Here is an 18,542-nt window from a genome sequence, read left to right as displayed (position 1 = left end):
ATGACTGTCTGGATTCTGCACGCACCGGTCTTCTCTTTAGTTCTATAGAACTGTGACAAATCTGCTCTCCTGTAAAATCCACATGAACTTTTAGTGTGGCATTGTCTTGTATTTGAACCTTTACATTTACTGGACAGTCACTAAAGCGGCAATATCCAGTGCAGGTGAAAAGTGGGCCAGTTCTTGAGGATCCTTTAATTTTTACGTTATGCCGCTTGAATCCAAAGATGTAGTATGGCTGGACTGATTTGATCCCCTTTGAAATTGTTAGTCCAACATAATTTAGTTAATTGTTTTTTTTGGAAGGGCAACTGTGCAGGGGTGAAAAGGTCGGACGATTCCAAGGCCCGTTGGTAGGGGAACCAAAAATCAAACTATATTGATGGAGCACCCCCATGCCACCGGTAAAAATGGTTTGGTACCGCCTAAGCACTGATTCGGCTCTCAGTCACACAGCTGAAGGTGAAAAGGTAGGACAATTCCAAAGACCTTGGTAGGGGTCCCCAAAATCCACTAATATTGATTGAGCAGCTTAAAAACTTCCAAATGTAATACAGTCATGCATACATTGACATATATATTTATATATCTGTGTGGGTGGGTGGGTGTGTGTGTGCGCGCGCACGCGCGCGTCTGCGTAAATAGATGAGTAAAAGAGAGGTTTGTGTTTAACAGTACTTTACTCCAAATTCCTACAGTAATTTTCTTTCATATTGCTTGTAGTAATAAATGAGTATGTCTAGTATTGCACTGAGGTGAATTTAGATGTAAACCTATGAAGGTTACACCTACCTTGTTTTACCTACAAGGTAAAAAAAACTCGCTCCCTTTTCCCTCCTTTTGCGAGGATTATGCCCACCACCTCAGAAGCAAAATAAATGACATCAGATCCAGTGTTTTACCTTTACAAACTGTACCTTTTAACTCACCTGGGCTGGTTCTTCACCAGAGGAATCACTGGACTGTTTTGCTCTGGTTGATGCAGGAACACTTGGTCGAGTTTTCTCCCAAGTTAAACCAACAACCTGCCTTTTAGATCCAATTCCTACCTCACTTTTTAAGTCATTTTATGGGTTCTTTGAGGAACAGCTTTTCAACATGGTCAACTGCTCTCTTCAGACGGGTGTTTTCCCCGCTGCCTTTAAAACGGCGGTGGTGAGGCCCCTTCTGAAGAAGAGCAGTTTAGACCCCAAGGTTCTTAATAACTATCGCCCTGTATCCAACTTACCATTTTTTAGCAAAATTTTAGAAAAAATTGTTTTTAATCAATTAAATACATTTTTACTTACAAATAACATTTTAGAGAAGCATCAGTCTGGTTTTAGGAAGAACCACAGCCCAGAGACACACTTTTAAAGATTTTAAATGACATTAGGTACAATCAAGACTCCCAACAACTCACAGTCTTGATTTTATTGGATCTTAGCGCTGCTTTCGACACTATTGATCATTGTATTTTACTTGACAGACTTAGAAATCTGGTCGGCCTCTCTGGTAATGTTTTTAATTGGTTCAGTTCTTATCTCACAGATCGACGCTTCTTTGTAAGTTTGGATACACGTTCCTCAGGTACCCATGAAATCCACTATGGGGTTCCCCAGGGGTCGATTTTAGGCCCAATCCTTTTTAATTGCTGCCATTAGGGGATGTCATCAGGAGACACGGTGTCAGCTTCCACAGCTATGCCGACGACACACAGCTGTATGTGGCCGTGTCTCCTGATGACACAAGGCCGATTGATGCCCTTTTTAACTGTATTTTAGATATCAAGTCATGGATGGCAGCAAATTTCCTCCAGCTCAACCAGGACAAAACAGAGATTTTAGTTGTAGGTCCTGAACACCAGAGAGAGAAACTTTTACCAAAACTGCTAGATTTTAACTCATCTTCATCTGTAAGGAACCTGGGCGTAACTTTTGACTCTGAGCTTAATTTTATCTCACACATCAAAAATGTCACAAAGACTGGTTTTTATCATCTGAAGAATATAGCCAGAGTCCGCCCATTTCTCTCTCAGGCAAACGCGGAGGTGCTAATGCTTTTATCTCTTGTCGAATTGACTATTGTAACGCCCTGCTCTCTGGTCTCCCCAAGAAAACTTTAGCACCACTACAACTCCTACAAAACTCTGCCGCACGAGTGCTGACGAGGACCAGAGGGCGGGCCCACATCACGCCTATTTTAAAAATGCTGCATTGGCTCCCCGTTCGCTTCAGGATCGATTTTAAGGTTCTTTTACTAGTTTTTAAGTGTCTTAATGGTTTTGCACCCTCTTATTTATCCGAACTACTTTTATCATATCAACCCTCGCGGACCCTGAGGTCCTCCGGCACCGGCCTTTTAATTGTCCCTCAAACGAGGACCAAGACTCACGGGGAGGCTGCGTTCAGCTCCTATGGCCCCCGTTTGTGGAACAGCCTGCCGGGGAACCTCAGGGCTGCAAAGTCCATTGAGGTTTTTAAAAAAGGGTTAAAAACTCACCTTTTTAATCAGGCTTTTAACTGATTTTATACATGTATGTGTGTATATAGTTATGTATTTGATCAATGTATTTATCTACTACTATTTATTTATTTATTTATTTCAGATAATTATCTAATTTTTATTTTTTTTTATTTTTTTTTTCCTACCTTCTTTTTTATCTCCAGTGGCTCCTCTAGGGGGCGCTACACTGGTGGTGGCCGGTTTTGCCGCTGGTGGAGCCGTCCCATGGGTTTCCCTGCCCCCCCGGGGCACCTGGCTGGTCCCCCGCGTATGCGGTGGGATTGGCTTGTCTGCCCGGTTGGGGGGGGATCTGTGGGGCGGCGCCCCCTGTGGTCGGAAGTTGTGCCACCCCCAGTGTGGACGGCCCAAATATGTCCCTTTCCTCACCTTTGTCCTCAGTGTCCTGCCATGTCTCCATATCACTAGGCATGTCTTCACTTATGGCGTGTGTCTGCATGTGTGCGTGTGTGTTCACCTGCTTTTTATCCATCTATTTTGTCTTTGCACTGTTTTTAATTCTTGTGGAAGCACTTTGTGTTGCTTTAATGTATAAAAAGTGCTATAGAAATAAAGATTGATAAAAAAAGGAACTACTGGGAAGACTTGCATCTAAAATATCATATAAGGAAGGTTATTTTGCGCCAAATGTGCTATGATCATGTACACCGACGAGTAAACGATGCATTGCTTGTGTTGATAGTTTGAAAACGACTTTGAGGTGTTTCTAGAGCCCGTTTGCCGGTCAGATGGCCTCCCTTCCTCTTCACTGAGGAGAGCAAAGAGCAACAATCTGGAGGATTCTTAAGTGTGGAAACACAATATTCCATATAGAGTTGACTTTATTACAGACTACAGTCTAAATCAGAGTGTGTCCAGTGCTAAATGCTGTCATTAATGTTGCCGCAGCGCGGAGTTGGCAGTGTTTACAAGACGACAGGCTAACATTGCTAACTAGTTAGCTTCCAGCCGGTCCAGCGATTCTTAAGCTGCATCTTGCTTAGGAAATTAAGGCATCTGGTAAACAAACCCAGCGACTAAAAAGTACCCAAAACATGCTTTGTAAAGATATGCAGCATGTCCATGTCGGGAAATATTTAGCTGCTGCAGGAACAGAAGTAACCTAAAGCTATTTGCTATTAGCAGACACAACAAAATCAATATGAAATAGCAGATTAATACAAAAAGGCCAATCGAGTAGCAGGGTTAGGGTTAGATTTGAATTAATGCTCACTACCATCACCTTAGGCCCAAACATTTGATGATGATAATGTAGTCTAGTCTATTCTAAAACTGAGAACAGTAAAGCATGAATGTAAAAACTAAAGTACAGCTACTTTATCTCTTATTATACTTTCTGTTGCACCAATAGTCTGTTATATTGTATTTCCATTTGTAAAACTCTGTTTTTCTGACTCTGCTAATGACTTGTCTTTCACTGTGTGTCACAGAAAGATGGAGAGAATGACATGGGAAGAGACCACACATGCACTGAGGAGCTCGGGAGGAATTTTAATGTACAAATAAACAAATAAACAAAGCCTACACTGGCCTACTTCTCCTCCATGATGTCGTACCACAGCCATGTAATCTTGCTGACTTGTGATTGCGCTTTAAATTGGAAACAATTAAACAGACTGGTATCGCAAATCAAGTAGCGCGGAGCTAAACCAGAAGTGTGATTACGCGCATGGCGCCGCCCACGCAAACTTCCGGAATAAGGTCAATACATCTATCACTGCTTTCCGGGATTTTATTTTGAAGGGTTTCCTTTCAGCTTTGCGGCCGTACACTTGCTCGTGCTTTACCGCAAAGGCACTAATAAAAGTTAAAGTCAAGTGCAGGCTCACTTGACGGCAGTGGTTTACGACCTTACCTCCTGCCTGTTCAGGCAAAGGCTCTGCACCCCCAAGTCCGATACAATGAGTCCAGAGACTCAGATAAATCCAGAAAAATCCGATGAATCCAGAAGAAGAAAAAAACCACTCCTGTCTGTTTCTAAGATAAGCTTTAAAACGGGTATAAGGAAAAACTTAAAAGATTTTTCTGTAAGAAAGATCAACGCAAACAAAATCTATGATTTACAGGCTGTTTGTTGTTCCCACCGTGTGTGTGTGTGTGTGTGTGTGGGCGCGCGGATGTGTGTGCGTTATCTGCTGCTCTCTCGGTCAGATGTGAAGTTGAGTCCAGACGTCCTATGCTCTTCTTCTGAAGGTCTTTCTCACGTCGGACTGTCTGGCAGCGGGTTCACTTGCTCTAATTATTCAGATTTCTTAATCTGTCAGATTATTCAGGTGGTCATGTTTTTTTTCAACATGTATGGAGGTATTGTATATTAAGGAATAAATGATAGAATCAAATATTTATTATTGAATGATAGAAATGTATTTAGTTATTTGGGAAATGAGAATAAAAATAAAGAATAACGAAATAAAAACTGAAAGTAAAAATGTTTTAAATATAGGTCATCCAAATTTTTTCCATTTTAATTCATTTAAAAAAATTACAAAACTTCACTTTGTCCCCATATAATGAGCCTGTCTTTTGAAGTTTGTCACTTTACATTAAAAAAAACTGAATTAAGATGCCTAATTGACAGTAAACCTACTCAAATTGAATCTGCAGCTGTAAAACCAAATATTTCAAATAAAGTATTAGAAGTGTTGAAAACCATCCAGCTTGAGATCAAGTGACCCAGTGAGCCTGTGGATTTCACTGTTTGTGTGTATCGATCGGACCAAAATGTTTGTGTCAGTCTCTCTGTGTGTTTGCCTTCAGTTCAGGGCTGTGATCTTTTTCTCTGTCTGCTCTGTGAAAACAGGAGCTGAAACCAAAAGCCTTCAAATATTAACCAATCCTCGTTAAAAGACCTGTGTGTGTCATTCTGGACGGTTGCAATGGGAATGATTCTTACTCAAATACTGACTGTTGTGCATCAGTGTGGTTCATTAATCTGACAACTGGGAGATGTGAGATAAAACATCTAAGGAGATATAGGGAAAAAATTGCATTTATTTCCCCCCAAAAAACATAATTTTGCAATTTGCATCAAGTCTTCATGCTGAAATACAGACATATGTTCAGTCCAGAGTCCAACAGAGGGACAGGAAGGTCATAAGGCACGTCGATCATCAGCTTTGCAAACATTTCTGCTTTAATTTAAAGGTGTTTTCATGTAATTGTTGGTTCGGTAATACAGTACTTCTTTTCCACAGTTTCATGCTACAAACTCCAGAACTTCCTCCGTCTTCAGTCTGACTCCTGGGGGGTTCCAGTCGATCCCACACTGCAGATTCTTCGGAGTCACAGGTTAACCTCAGAATCGTTTTTACACTTTTCAGGAGTAGCAGGGCGGAAAATAAGGACTATCATGGCAGACTTGGATAAGGTACTTTTTATTAGGGACCTCGCCAACGGGTGGGCCCTAGGCCCAGCCAACGGCAGGTCTCTTTTGGATTTCGTCGTCGCCAAAAATGCGGGCCCTCCGAACCCCCTAAACACGCTCAAAAACTCACCAAATTTGGGAGACTCGTCAAAAGTGTGGCACTCCACAATCTCACGTCAAAAAATTCCCAAAAAATCCAAAAATGGCTCTCTAGCGCCACCTAGAAAATTGCAATCACCCGCCACGGTCCGTAAGAATGTCGTATAGAAAAACAGCGAATACGAAACTTCTTCGTCTACTCGACCCCTACGACTCACGCGCTCTAACTTTTGACCTAACTCCAACAGGAAGCCGGCTATTTGCCTTTCAATGTAAGGTGTTCGCCCAAAAAAGGGAAAAAAAGGCAGAAACGGAAAATTTAACTCCTCAAAGGGCGAAGGTCGCATCGGTTCAATTGAGATATACAAAAATAGAGGAGATTGTTTACTACTGAACTCTAGAGGGAAATTTTCTTACCTAGTCCAGTTTAATTTTTATTAGCCGTCCAAGCTCCCCACCCCGAAATCGGCTCTCCCCATCCTGTCATCCGAATACATGGGGAAATGGAAAATTCGCCCCAAAATCAACGATTTAAAACTCCCCGAACTACTCTTAACTGTTTGCAAACTGTGACTCTCAGCCACAAACCGAGGGCATCGCCACGCCCACGAGACCCTGCCGAACAAGAGGATGTAACATATGTGGGGAAAATTCCAAAACAAGTCCCCAGAATGACGAGTTAAAGCGACACAGTAACATTTTTCTCGTCAGAAATCTTAACACTAAAGCGGATGGAGCCAAATCTGCCGTTCCTGCCAAACAGCGCCCCCTGGTGTCCAAAGTTTACCTCTGACTGCTTCCAAACCCACACAGTATTAAAGAGGACAAAAATTCCTACAAAAGTATGGTATTTTTATCCACATACTCCCCCGATAACTATGGATTCAGAGCAGTTGTTTGCGACATCTTGGAATTATGAAAATATCTCTCCCACTCTAGCTCTCACACTTAATGAGCCAAAGTGACGTGCACCTGCTGTGAAAATCTACAGCAGGATTGCGCAATCCTGCTCCGGGGACCGGGGGAGGGGGAGGGGGAGCATCTCAGTGACATTTTCAGGATCTCATAGGCCTAGCATGCCAGTTAGCATTTTAACAAACATTATCCGATTGAGCTGAAATTTGGTAGGTGGCCAAATGGGGCCGCTGCGGTCATGAATCACTACATAATTAGCTGGTTTTGAGGCCGTTTTTTTCAAAATCAAAGTAATTAAAAAAATACTATTTTTTTTAAAAGATAAAAAATGATCATTAACTGGCCTAGAGTATCGTGGCCACCCCGATGGGCTTGAGCCACAGTTTACGAAAGGCCAGGCCGAAGGCCTGGCCAAGGCCAGGTTCCTTTTGTAATCCATACACAACTGACAAAGGCCCTCAAATTCATGTCGGTGGAAGTTTTTGAAAAACCTTTCCTGTTCCATAAGTGCTGCATCATTCACCTTCGTACACCGCCGACAAAAGCCGGACCTCCTAGGCCCGGCACTCCACCAGGTCACTCTCATGTCACACACTGACCTCTGTAGGAGGCCTGGCCTGAGGCCATCAAATTCATGTCGGTGGAAGTTTTTGAAAAACCTTTATTGTTCCATAAGTGCAGTGTCATTCACACTAGAATTGAAGTAAGACCAGATTTGGGATCGGGGCAACCTGGGGAGTACCACACTGAGATTTTCAGGTGTATCCGCTAGCTTGCGGCATAGCATGCCCGTTAGCATGCTAGTAAACATTGTTCGATTGAGCTGAAATTTGGTAGGTTGCCTAATGGGGGTGCTGCGGTCACACATCACTAGCTAATTAGCTGGTTCCGACGCCATTTTTTCAAAATAAAAGTACAAATTTTTTTCTTTTTTTTTTTTTTGCTTAAATAATATATTTTTTAATTAACCGTTCATAGCCACCCCCGACGGGCAATCTCGAGGTCCCGACCAATGCTGCTTGCAGCTTTAATTTTATTTATTTTTTATGATGAAGATTAACCAGCTGGCTACTGTAGGGCTGAAAATTAGTAGTCTGACCAGTTTGGCTGAACAGTGATGATCTGTAGTGGTAATTGCTGCACAATGCAATACCAATATAACCTCTCTTACACACTTCCCTTGTTCTCTGCTGCAGAATGATGCTGTTGAAACAAGAAGAGCCTGTGTACTGAAAGCACTAATGGTTTACCTCAATGAAGACCCTGAAAATCTCATAAGAGAGTACATGGTGAGTATTTTGGCCTTTGATTTCTACTGTACTTTCTCTCTAGAAACTGAAAATGTGATTGTTATTTTAGTAGTTTTTGACAAGTCTATCACGCAGAAGAATAAGATACCATGCAGGCTTAGGGTACACATACAAAACTTCTTAGTTGGCAGTTCCTTAGTGCCTTGGATCCAAACATGATATATATGGACAACAAGAAAAAAGCATCAGATTGCCTGAAGGCTGGATAGATAATAAATGGTGTGTATGTTGTAACTGAAGGTGTATTTGTTTTGTGTTTGAGGATGTTGAAGACAACCAGGAGGCTATGGACCAGACAGTCCTGGGAATCTTTGCCATAAAGATGGAAGGTGCAGAGTCTACAGATGGCCTGGCAGATGTTGGGATGATCATTGATGGTGTGGAAGTGCTCCATGACCTTGATAACATTGCAAATGCAGTCGCCATTTTGTTTGGCCTCATGTACTCACTGGACCTGAGCTATCCAAAAAACCTGAAGTACACATTTGAGGTTCTGCAAAAACTTGTGATGGAACTAGATGGCAAGAAACTCTCAACAAAGGCCCAAGTGCTAAAAAACAAACTACTTGAAGGAACATTTTAGACAAGTGTAGTGCTCCTAAGCAGCACAGATGAAGCTTGGAGGACAAACTCCATCTCAGACCATCTGGCATAAAACTGATTTTTGGATCTGCATGTTGAACTGTGAACAGTGAAGAGTGGATCAGATGCACTGAATATTAAGTTGTTAAGTTAAGAAAATGTTTACAAATAGAAGAGACAGTAACAAAATTGAAAAACACAAACGAGAAGTTTGAATTCATGTCAGTTGCAGAAGTGGACATCAACAATGTGAAATGGAGAGTGATAGGTGGATATTGAACGTTGTAGCAAGGAGGATGAGAGAAACAAATGGAAATCGTGTTTATGGTGCTGTGATCAAATGTTGACCAAGTTCCCGTTCATAGGATTTGGTACTGTCTGTTGAAAATGTATGTTGGACTACTTTTTTTTCCCTTTTTTTCCCTTTGTGGTTTAATTTTAGAAAACACTGCACTGATTTTTTTTTTTAACCCCTACAATGCTGAAGTGGCAGGGAGGAAAAAAATATTTTTGAAGTATTTTTACTTGACATTTGTTCACCCTATTCATGTAGATGGTTCATCTTTAAAAAAAATCAGTATCTAATGTTTCATCGTACAGTGTTCAGTAATTGTGAGGGGAAAAAAGCCATGTTTATTCACCCTGCTTCTTAAAGAATATAGCTTTAAGGTTTGGTTTGGTTTTGTAGGTCCTGGAAGAGATTTTTGTTTTCATTGGGCATTTTATACAAATTTAACTGTAAACAAAACAGAGTACTTTATAGCATAAAAAACATTTTAATATAAACATTTTTTATTAGAAATGGGGAAATAAAAATAAGCTATACATGTTGAAAAATGGTTTGTTTGATATGCAGGAGCATTTTTAAGGTATAACTCTCGCAAATTCAAAGTTTGTGGTTTTAAATTTGTTTGTTTGTGCTTGTTGGCAATAAATAAAATTTTTCTACAGAACTAATGTATTGTAATTTGAATTTACTTAACTACATTGTGTGGAAATTGTTGACATAACTAGGTTTAGTAAGTCCAACGCTATTCACTAACTTGATTACAATGAAAACTGTTTAAGTACGGATTATTCAAGTTAGTTAAGTTGGAACTACAAGGGGTTGTTCAATTAGTGTTACTCAATGCAGCTGAGTTACATTTACATTAGTGAGTTAGGTCAGTGTTATGAATACCTGTTTAGTTAGCTGAACATTGCCTGATCAATTAAGGCTAACTTGACCAGATAATATTGAAATTACTTAATACAGTCTTGTTGGTTTCACATAAGGTTATTATTTTCTCTGTAATAGTAGTATTAAATTAGTTTGAACACAACACAGTTTTGTGGAAATTGTTGACATAACTATATTAAGTACATTGAACAAATTATTTTTTTGAGTGCAGGTAAACAATGTCTTCTTTTCATCGCTTATGAAAACCTGCAATGGTTTTTTTTCGACCAAAGCATAATGCCTTTTGGATGCATCAACACCTTCTGCAGAACTTCATTTTCTCCATTTGCCCTTTTCTCAATGATTTTCTGCAGACTTAAAAGCTCATTGGAGTGTGGCCTTTGTGCTTGTCGGCAGCTCCTCCCGATGGTCCGAAGCACAGCAGGAGTTGGTATTCCATCCCTGCACCCGGAATGCATCACATCCTCACTGATGCCTTGCAGTGACTCTAGATGGGTGGCTCCAGGCAGTTTGTACTCCAACAACTTGTTCAATGACTGTCTGGATTCTGCACGCACCGGTCTTCTCTTTAGTTCTATAGAACTGTGACAAATCTGCTCTCCTGTAAAATCCACATGAACTTTTAGTGTGGCATTGTCTTGTATTTGAACCTTTACATTTACTGGACAGTCACTAAAGCGGCAATATCCAGTGCAGGTGAAAAGTGGGCCAGTTCTTGAGGATCCTTTAATTTTTACGTTATGCCGCTTGAATCCAAAGATGTAGTATGGCTGGACTGATTTGATCCCCTTTGAAATTGTTAGTCCAACATAATTTAGTTAATTGTTTTTTTTGGAAGGGCAACTGTGCAGGGGTGAAAAGGTCGGACGATTCCAAGGCCCGTTGGTAGGGGAACCAAAAATCAAACTATATTGATGGAGCACCCCCATGCCACCGGTAAAAATGGTTTGGTACCGCCTAAGCACTGATTCGGCTCTCAGTCACACAGCTGAAGGTGAAAAGGTAGGACAATTCCAAAGACCTTGGTAGGGGTCCCCAAAATCCACTAATATTGATTGAGCAGCTTAAAAACTTCCAAATGTAATACAGTCATGCATACATTGACATATATATTTATATATCTGTGTGGGTGGGTGGGTGTGTGTGTGCGCGCGCACGCGCGCGTCTGCGTAAATAGATGAGTAAAAGAGAGGTTTGTGTTTAACAGTACTTTACTCCAAATTCCTACAGTAATTTTCTTTCATATTGCTTGTAGTAATAAATGAGTATGTCTAGTATTGCACTGAGGTGAATTTAGATGTAAACCTATGAAGGTTACACCTACCTTGTTTTACCTACAAGGTAAAAAAAACTCGCTCCCTTTTCCCTCCTTTTGCGAGGATTATGCCCACCACCTCAGAAGCAAAATAAATGACATCAGATCCAGTGTTTTACCTTTACAAACTGTACCTTTTAACTCACCTGGGCTGGTTCTTCACCAGAGGAATCACTGGACTGTTTTGCTCTGGTTGATGCAGGAACACTTGGTCGAGTTTTCTCCCAAGTTAAACCAACAACCTGCCTTTTAGATCCAATTCCTACCTCACTTTTTAAGTCATTTTATGGGTTCTTTGAGGAACAGCTTTTCAACATGGTCAACTGCTCTCTTCAGACGGGTGTTTTCCCCGCTGCCTTTAAAACGGCGGTGGTGAGGCCCCTTCTGAAGAAGAGCAGTTTAGACCCCAAGGTTCTTAATAACTATCGCCCTGTATCCAACTTACCATTTTTTAGCAAAATTTTAGAAAAAATTGTTTTTAATCAATTAAATACATTTTTACTTACAAATAACATTTTAGAGAAGCATCAGTCTGGTTTTAGGAAGAACCACAGCCCAGAGACACACTTTTAAAGATTTTAAATGACATTAGGTACAATCAAGACTCCCAACAACTCACAGTCTTGATTTTATTGGATCTTAGCGCTGCTTTCGACACTATTGATCATTGTATTTTACTTGACAGACTTAGAAATCTGGTCGGCCTCTCTGGTAATGTTTTTAATTGGTTCAGTTCTTATCTCACAGATCGACGCTTCTTTGTAAGTTTGGATACACGTTCCTCAGGTACCCATGAAATCCACTATGGGGTTCCCCAGGGGTCGATTTTAGGCCCAATCCTTTTTAATTGCTGCCATTAGGGGATGTCATCAGGAGACACGGTGTCAGCTTCCACAGCTATGCCGACGACACACAGCTGTATGTGGCCGTGTCTCCTGATGACACAAGGCCGATTGATGCCCTTTTTAACTGTATTTTAGATATCAAGTCATGGATGGCAGCAAATTTCCTCCAGCTCAACCAGGACAAAACAGAGATTTTAGTTGTAGGTCCTGAACACCAGAGAGAGAAACTTTTACCAAAACTGCTAGATTTTAACTCATCTTCATCTGTAAGGAACCTGGGCGTAACTTTTGACTCTGAGCTTAATTTTATCTCACACATCAAAAATGTCACAAAGACTGGTTTTTATCATCTGAAGAATATAGCCAGAGTCCGCCCATTTCTCTCTCAGGCAAACGCGGAGGTGCTAATGCTTTTATCTCTTGTCGAATTGACTATTGTAACGCCCTGCTCTCTGGTCTCCCCAAGAAAACTTTAGCACCACTACAACTCCTACAAAACTCTGCCGCACGAGTGCTGACGAGGACCAGAGGGCGGGCCCACATCACGCCTATTTTAAAAATGCTGCATTGGCTCCCCGTTCGCTTCAGGATCGATTTTAAGGTTCTTTTACTAGTTTTTAAGTGTCTTAATGGTTTTGCACCCTCTTATTTATCCGAACTACTTTTATCATATCAACCCTCGCGGACCCTGAGGTCCTCCGGCACCGGCCTTTTAATTGTCCCTCAAACGAGGACCAAGACTCACGGGGAGGCTGCGTTCAGCTCCTATGGCCCCCGTTTGTGGAACAGCCTGCCGGGGAACCTCAGGGCTGCAAAGTCCATTGAGGTTTTTAAAAAAGGGTTAAAAACTCACCTTTTTAATCAGGCTTTTAACTGATTTTATACATGTATGTGTGTATATAGTTATGTATTTGATCAATGTATTTATCTACTACTATTTATTTATTTATTTATTTCAGATAATTATCTAATTTTTATTTTTTTTTATTTTTTTTTTCCTACCTTCTTTTTTATCTCCAGTGGCTCCTCTAGGGGGCGCTACACTGGTGGTGGCCGGTTTTGCCGCTGGTGGAGCCGTCCCATGGGTTTCCCTGCCCCCCCGGGGCACCTGGCTGGTCCCCCGCGTATGCGGTGGGATTGGCTTGTCTGCCCGGTTGGGGGGGGATCTGTGGGGCGGCGCCCCCTGTGGTCGGAAGTTGTGCCACCCCCAGTGTGGACGGCCCAAATATGTCCCTTTCCTCACCTTTGTCCTCAGTGTCCTGCCATGTCTCCATATCACTAGGCATGTCTTCACTTATGGCGTGTGTCTGCATGTGTGCGTGTGTGTTCACCTGCTTTTTATCCATCTATTTTGTCTTTGCACTGTTTTTAATTCTTGTGGAAGCACTTTGTGTTGCTTTAATGTATAAAAAGTGCTATAGAAATAAAGATTGATAAAAAAAGGAACTACTGGGAAGACTTGCATCTAAAATATCATATAAGGAAGGTTATTTTGCGCCAAATGTGCTATGATCATGTACACCGACGAGTAAACGATGCATTGCTTGTGTTGATAGTTTGAAAACGACTTTGAGGTGTTTCTAGAGCCCGTTTGCCGGTCAGATGGCCTCCCTTCCTCTTCACTGAGGAGAGCAAAGAGCAACAATCTGGAGGATTCTTAAGTGTGGAAACACAATATTCCATATAGAGTTGACTTTATTACAGACTACAGTCTAAATCAGAGTGTGTCCAGTGCTAAATGCTGTCATTAATGTTGCCGCAGCGCGGAGTTGGCAGTGTTTACAAGACGACAGGCTAACATTGCTAACTAGTTAGCTTCCAGCCGGTCCAGCGATTCTTAAGCTGCATCTTGCTTAGGAAATTAAGGCATCTGGTAAACAAACCCAGCGACTAAAAAGTACCCAAAACATGCTTTGTAAAGATATGCAGCATGTCCATGTCGGGAAATATTTAGCTGCTGCAGGAACAGAAGTAACCTAAAGCTATTTGCTATTAGCAGACACAACAAAATCAATATGAAATAGCAGATTAATACAAAAAGGCCAATCGAGTAGCAGGGTTAGGGTTAGATTTGAATTAATGCTCACTACCATCACCTTAGGCCCAAACATTTGATGATGATAATGTAGTCTAGTCTATTCTAAAACTGAGAACAGTAAAGCATGAATGTAAAAACTAAAGTACAGCTACTTTATCTCTTATTATACTTTCTGTTGCACCAATAGTCTGTTATATTGTATTTCCATTTGTAAAACTCTGTTTTTCTGACTCTGCTAATGACTTGTCTTTCACTGTGTGTCACAGAAAGATGGAGAGAATGACATGGGAAGAGACCACACATGCACTGAGGAGCTCGGGAGGAATTTTAATGTACAAATAAACAAATAAACAAAGCCTACACTGGCCTACTTCTCCTCCATGATGTCGTACCACAGCCATGTAATCTTGCTGACTTGTGATTGCGCTTTAAATTGGAAACAATTAAACAGACTGGTATCGCAAATCAAGTAGCGCGGAGCTAAACCAGAAGTGTGATTACGCGCATGGCGCCGCCCACGCAAACTTCCGGAATAAGGTCAATACATCTATCACTGCTTTCCGGGATTTTATTTTGAAGGGTTTCCTTTCAGCTTTGCGGCCGTACACTTGCTCGTGCTTTACCGCAAAGGCACTAATAAAAGTTAAAGTCAAGTGCAGGCTCACTTGACGGCAGTGGTTTACGACCTTACCTCCTGCCTGTTCAGGCAAAGGCTCTGCACCCCCAAGTCCGATACAATGAGTCCAGAGACTCAGATAAATCCAGAAAAATCCGATGAATCCAGAAGAAGAAAAAAACCACTCCTGTCTGTTTCTAAGATAAGCTTTAAAACGGGTATAAGGAAAAACTTAAAAGATTTTTCTGTAAGAAAGATCAACGCAAACAAAATCTATGATTTACAGGCTGTTTGTTGTTCCCACCGTGTGTGTGTGTGTGTGTGTGTGGGCGCGCGGATGTGTGTGCGTTATCTGCTGCTCTCTCGGTCAGATGTGAAGTTGAGTCCAGACGTCCTATGCTCTTCTTCTGAAGGTCTTTCTCACGTCGGACTGTCTGGCAGCGGGTTCACTTGCTCTAATTATTCAGATTTCTTAATCTGTCAGATTATTCAGGTGGTCATGTTTTTTTTCAACATGTATGGAGGTATTGTATATTAAGGAATAAATGATAGAATCAAATATTTATTATTGAATGATAGAAATGTATTTAGTTATTTGGGAAATGAGAATAAAAATAAAGAATAACGAAATAAAAACTGAAAGTAAAAATGTTTTAAATATAGGTCATCCAAATTTTTTCCATTTTAATTCATTTAAAAAAATTACAAAACTTCACTTTGTCCCCATATAATGAGCCTGTCTTTTGAAGTTTGTCACTTTACATTAAAAAAAACTGAATTAAGATGCCTAATTGACAGTAAACCTACTCAAATTGAATCTGCAGCTGTAAAACCAAATATTTCAAATAAAGTATTAGAAGTGTTGAAAACCATCCAGCTTGAGATCAAGTGACCCAGTGAGCCTGTGGATTTCACTGTTTGTGTGTATCGATCGGACCAAAATGTTTGTGTCAGTCTCTCTGTGTGTTTGCCTTCAGTTCAGGGCTGTGATCTTTTTCTCTGTCTGCTCTGTGAAAACAGGAGCTGAAACCAAAAGCCTTCAAATATTAACCAATCCTCGTTAAAAGACCTGTGTGTGTCATTCTGGACGGTTGCAATGGGAATGATTCTTACTCAAATACTGACTGTTGTGCATCAGTGTGGTTCATTAATCTGACAACTGGGAGATGTGAGATAAAACATCTAAGGAGATATAGGGAAAAAATTGCATTTATTTCCCCCCAAAAAACATAATTTTGCAATTTGCATCAAGTCTTCATGCTGAAATACAGACATATGTTCAGTCCAGAGTCCAACAGAGGGACAGGAAGGTCATAAGGCACGTCGATCATCAGCTTTGCAAACATTTCTGCTTTAATTTAAAGGTGTTTTCATGTAATTGTTGGTTCGGTAATACAGTACTTCTTTTCCACAGTTTCATGCTACAAACTCCAGAACTTCCTCCGTCTTCAGTCTGACTCCTGGGGGGTTCCAGTCGATCCCACACTGCAGATTCTTCGGAGTCACAGGTTAACCTCAGAATCGTTTTTACACTTTTGGAAATGTATGCAAACCTTCAAGCAGAAGATCCAAATCCCACAAACAAAGGCCTGGACTCCAGCCCAGGGTCCTGACTGTTTCACTATGTGAAATATATTACCTGCATTTACAATTTAAAAAATATCTCTGGTCTTGGTCTTGACTTGGTCTGGATTCCTGAAAGTCTTGGTCTGGATTCCTGAAGGTCTTGGTCTGGATTCCTGAAGGTCTTGCTCTGGATTCCTGAAAGTATCGGTCTGGATTCCTGAAGATCTCGGTCTCGATTCCTGAAATTCTTGGTCTGGATTCCTGAAGGTCTTGGTCTGGATTCCTGAAAGTCTTGGTCTGGATTCCTTAAAGTCTTGGTCTGGATTCCTGAAGGTCTTGGTCTGGATTCCTGAAAGTCTTGGTCTAGATTTCTGAAAGTATTGGTCTGGATTCCTGAGGGTCCTGGTCTTGACTCAGCCTTGAACCCTGAAAGTCTTGGTCTTGTCTCAGTCTGGAGTTCAAAAGTCTTTACCATAAATCTGAATGTTGGATTGTTCGAATTTGAGTAAATATGAACTAAAGGACTGGATCAGAACATTGTCATCATGAAATTCTACAATAGTGAAGAAAAACAACAGTCCACTTTAATCTTGTTTCACTGTGATTGTTGGTCGTGAAGGTCCAGCATTAAATAGACGACCATATTGGTTATATTTGGCATGATGGTGGGATGGCATGGCGGCGGCCTCACACATATCCTGTGATGTCGTATCCAGCTGCGGTCGGCTTCTTGGCAGCCGGAGCCGCATGAGCGCTGGACCCCGAGCTGCCGCTGGTGCTGCGGACAAGCGTGTGCCCCCTGCTGCCGCCCACCTGCAGGGTGGGGTTACGGTACGTCTGTGAGGTGGTCCGCGGCGCCATCCCAGACACACCGCCTCCCACCGGGTACGGGTATCCGCCGCCGGGCCGTCTGCCGCGGCCACCTCCCTGCTCGTCACAGCAGGACACGCACAGCATGCCCCCTCCCAGCATGGTGACCAGTGCCGACGCCAGGCCCACGTACAGGCACTCGCCCAGCTCGAATTTGAGGCTGGATGGCACGCTGGGCCGGTAGAAGGTCTGCACCACCTCGTGCGTCGTCCACGCCACCGGAATGAGGGACAGGAAGCCCGCAGCGAGGAACAGGCCGCCACTCGTCCCCGCCACGCGGCTCTTCACCATCCCCGTGCCCTCCAGGCAGAGCGTGCACTGCATCCCCAGTGCCGCCATGGCAATGGCGAGGAGGGAGAGCACGAGCGATATGACCATGAGGGCACGGGAGGCCTGTAGGTCGGAGGGAAGGGCCAGCATGGAGTTGTAGGTCTCACACTGGAAGGCGCCCGTGCTCTGGTAGACGCACTCCATCCACAGGCCCCGCATGTTGGCCACCGCCGTCACAATGTTGGAGCCGATGTGCGCCGAGATCTGCCAGTACGGCAGCACCGTGGCCACCAGAGTACCCAGCATGCCGAGCAGGCCAAGGAAGAAGCCCATCAGCTCCAGAGCTGCTGACGCCATGACTGTTACACACACAGAAAATACGTATCAACATCCAACATGTGATTCCACCTGTTGGCTGACAACGTTCAGTCCCTGATTTCACAACGTCTCAAGGGAAAATTAAGCGTTTTAGTTTTTTCGTTTCAGAAAAGTTTCACGTTTACACTGCAACGTTTTCAAAATGATGTCCGCTTCTACGGAAACGGCAGACACAGTGAAAACAATGTAGGGAGCATGTTGGGCCACTCGTAGGTGCTCTTTGTTGTTGTAATGAAAAATAAAAGTACCAAGTACCAGTGCCCGTATTCACAGCATAGCTCTTAGTGACGTCACTATTAAAAAAAATCTTAGAATTCCTCGGAATGTAAGACTTTTCGTATAATTTTCCCTTACTGAGATAAAAGTAATTCACAAAGCATCCGAAGCGCTAAGAAGCTCCTAAAGGTGGAAAACGACTAAAAGTAGTGAGGAGGACTTTTAAGAAGCCTAAGAGTTCCTTAAACAGACAAGATGACAGAACGACATAGAGAAAGGAAAGATGCTCTCCGTTTGTTTAATGATGTAGTGACGCTCCAGGAGTGATGTTTGTGGTCGACCTCATCGGGGAGGAGCTCACACCACTGCTCCTCCGTGGAGTTGGGCTTCTACTTCTTTTATTTGGTTTCCATTCCATTTGTTGTTTTCATCATTCTGCCAAATCAAATCTCTTTTTAGAAGCGCTCCACCAATCA

The 18,542-nt window shown here is 42.2% G+C and overlaps 1 protein-coding gene across 1 annotated transcript; it reads right to left on the bottom strand.

Moving 5' to 3' along the window:
* Positions 1-17,019: 17,019 nt before the first annotated feature.
* Positions 17,020-17,829, bottom strand: cldn2 (claudin 2; the record flags this gene model as incomplete). The annotated part of the gene is made up of 1 exon (XM_080508867.1): positions 17,020-17,829. The coding sequence occupies one exon, from the start codon at positions 17,827-17,829 to the stop codon at positions 17,020-17,022; it is 810 nt and encodes a 269-aa protein (XP_080364993.1).
* Positions 17,830-18,542: the final 713 nt, after the last annotated feature.

This window comes from Blennius ocellaris, assembly GCF_963422515.1.
Source record: "Blennius ocellaris genome assembly, chromosome: 14".
In the NCBI taxonomy this organism is placed as follows: Eukaryota; Metazoa; Chordata; class Actinopteri; order Blenniiformes; family Blenniidae; genus Blennius; species Blennius ocellaris.
The sequence above is the reverse complement of the archived record's forward strand: the minus strand, read 5'-3'. Positions and strand labels throughout refer to the sequence as shown.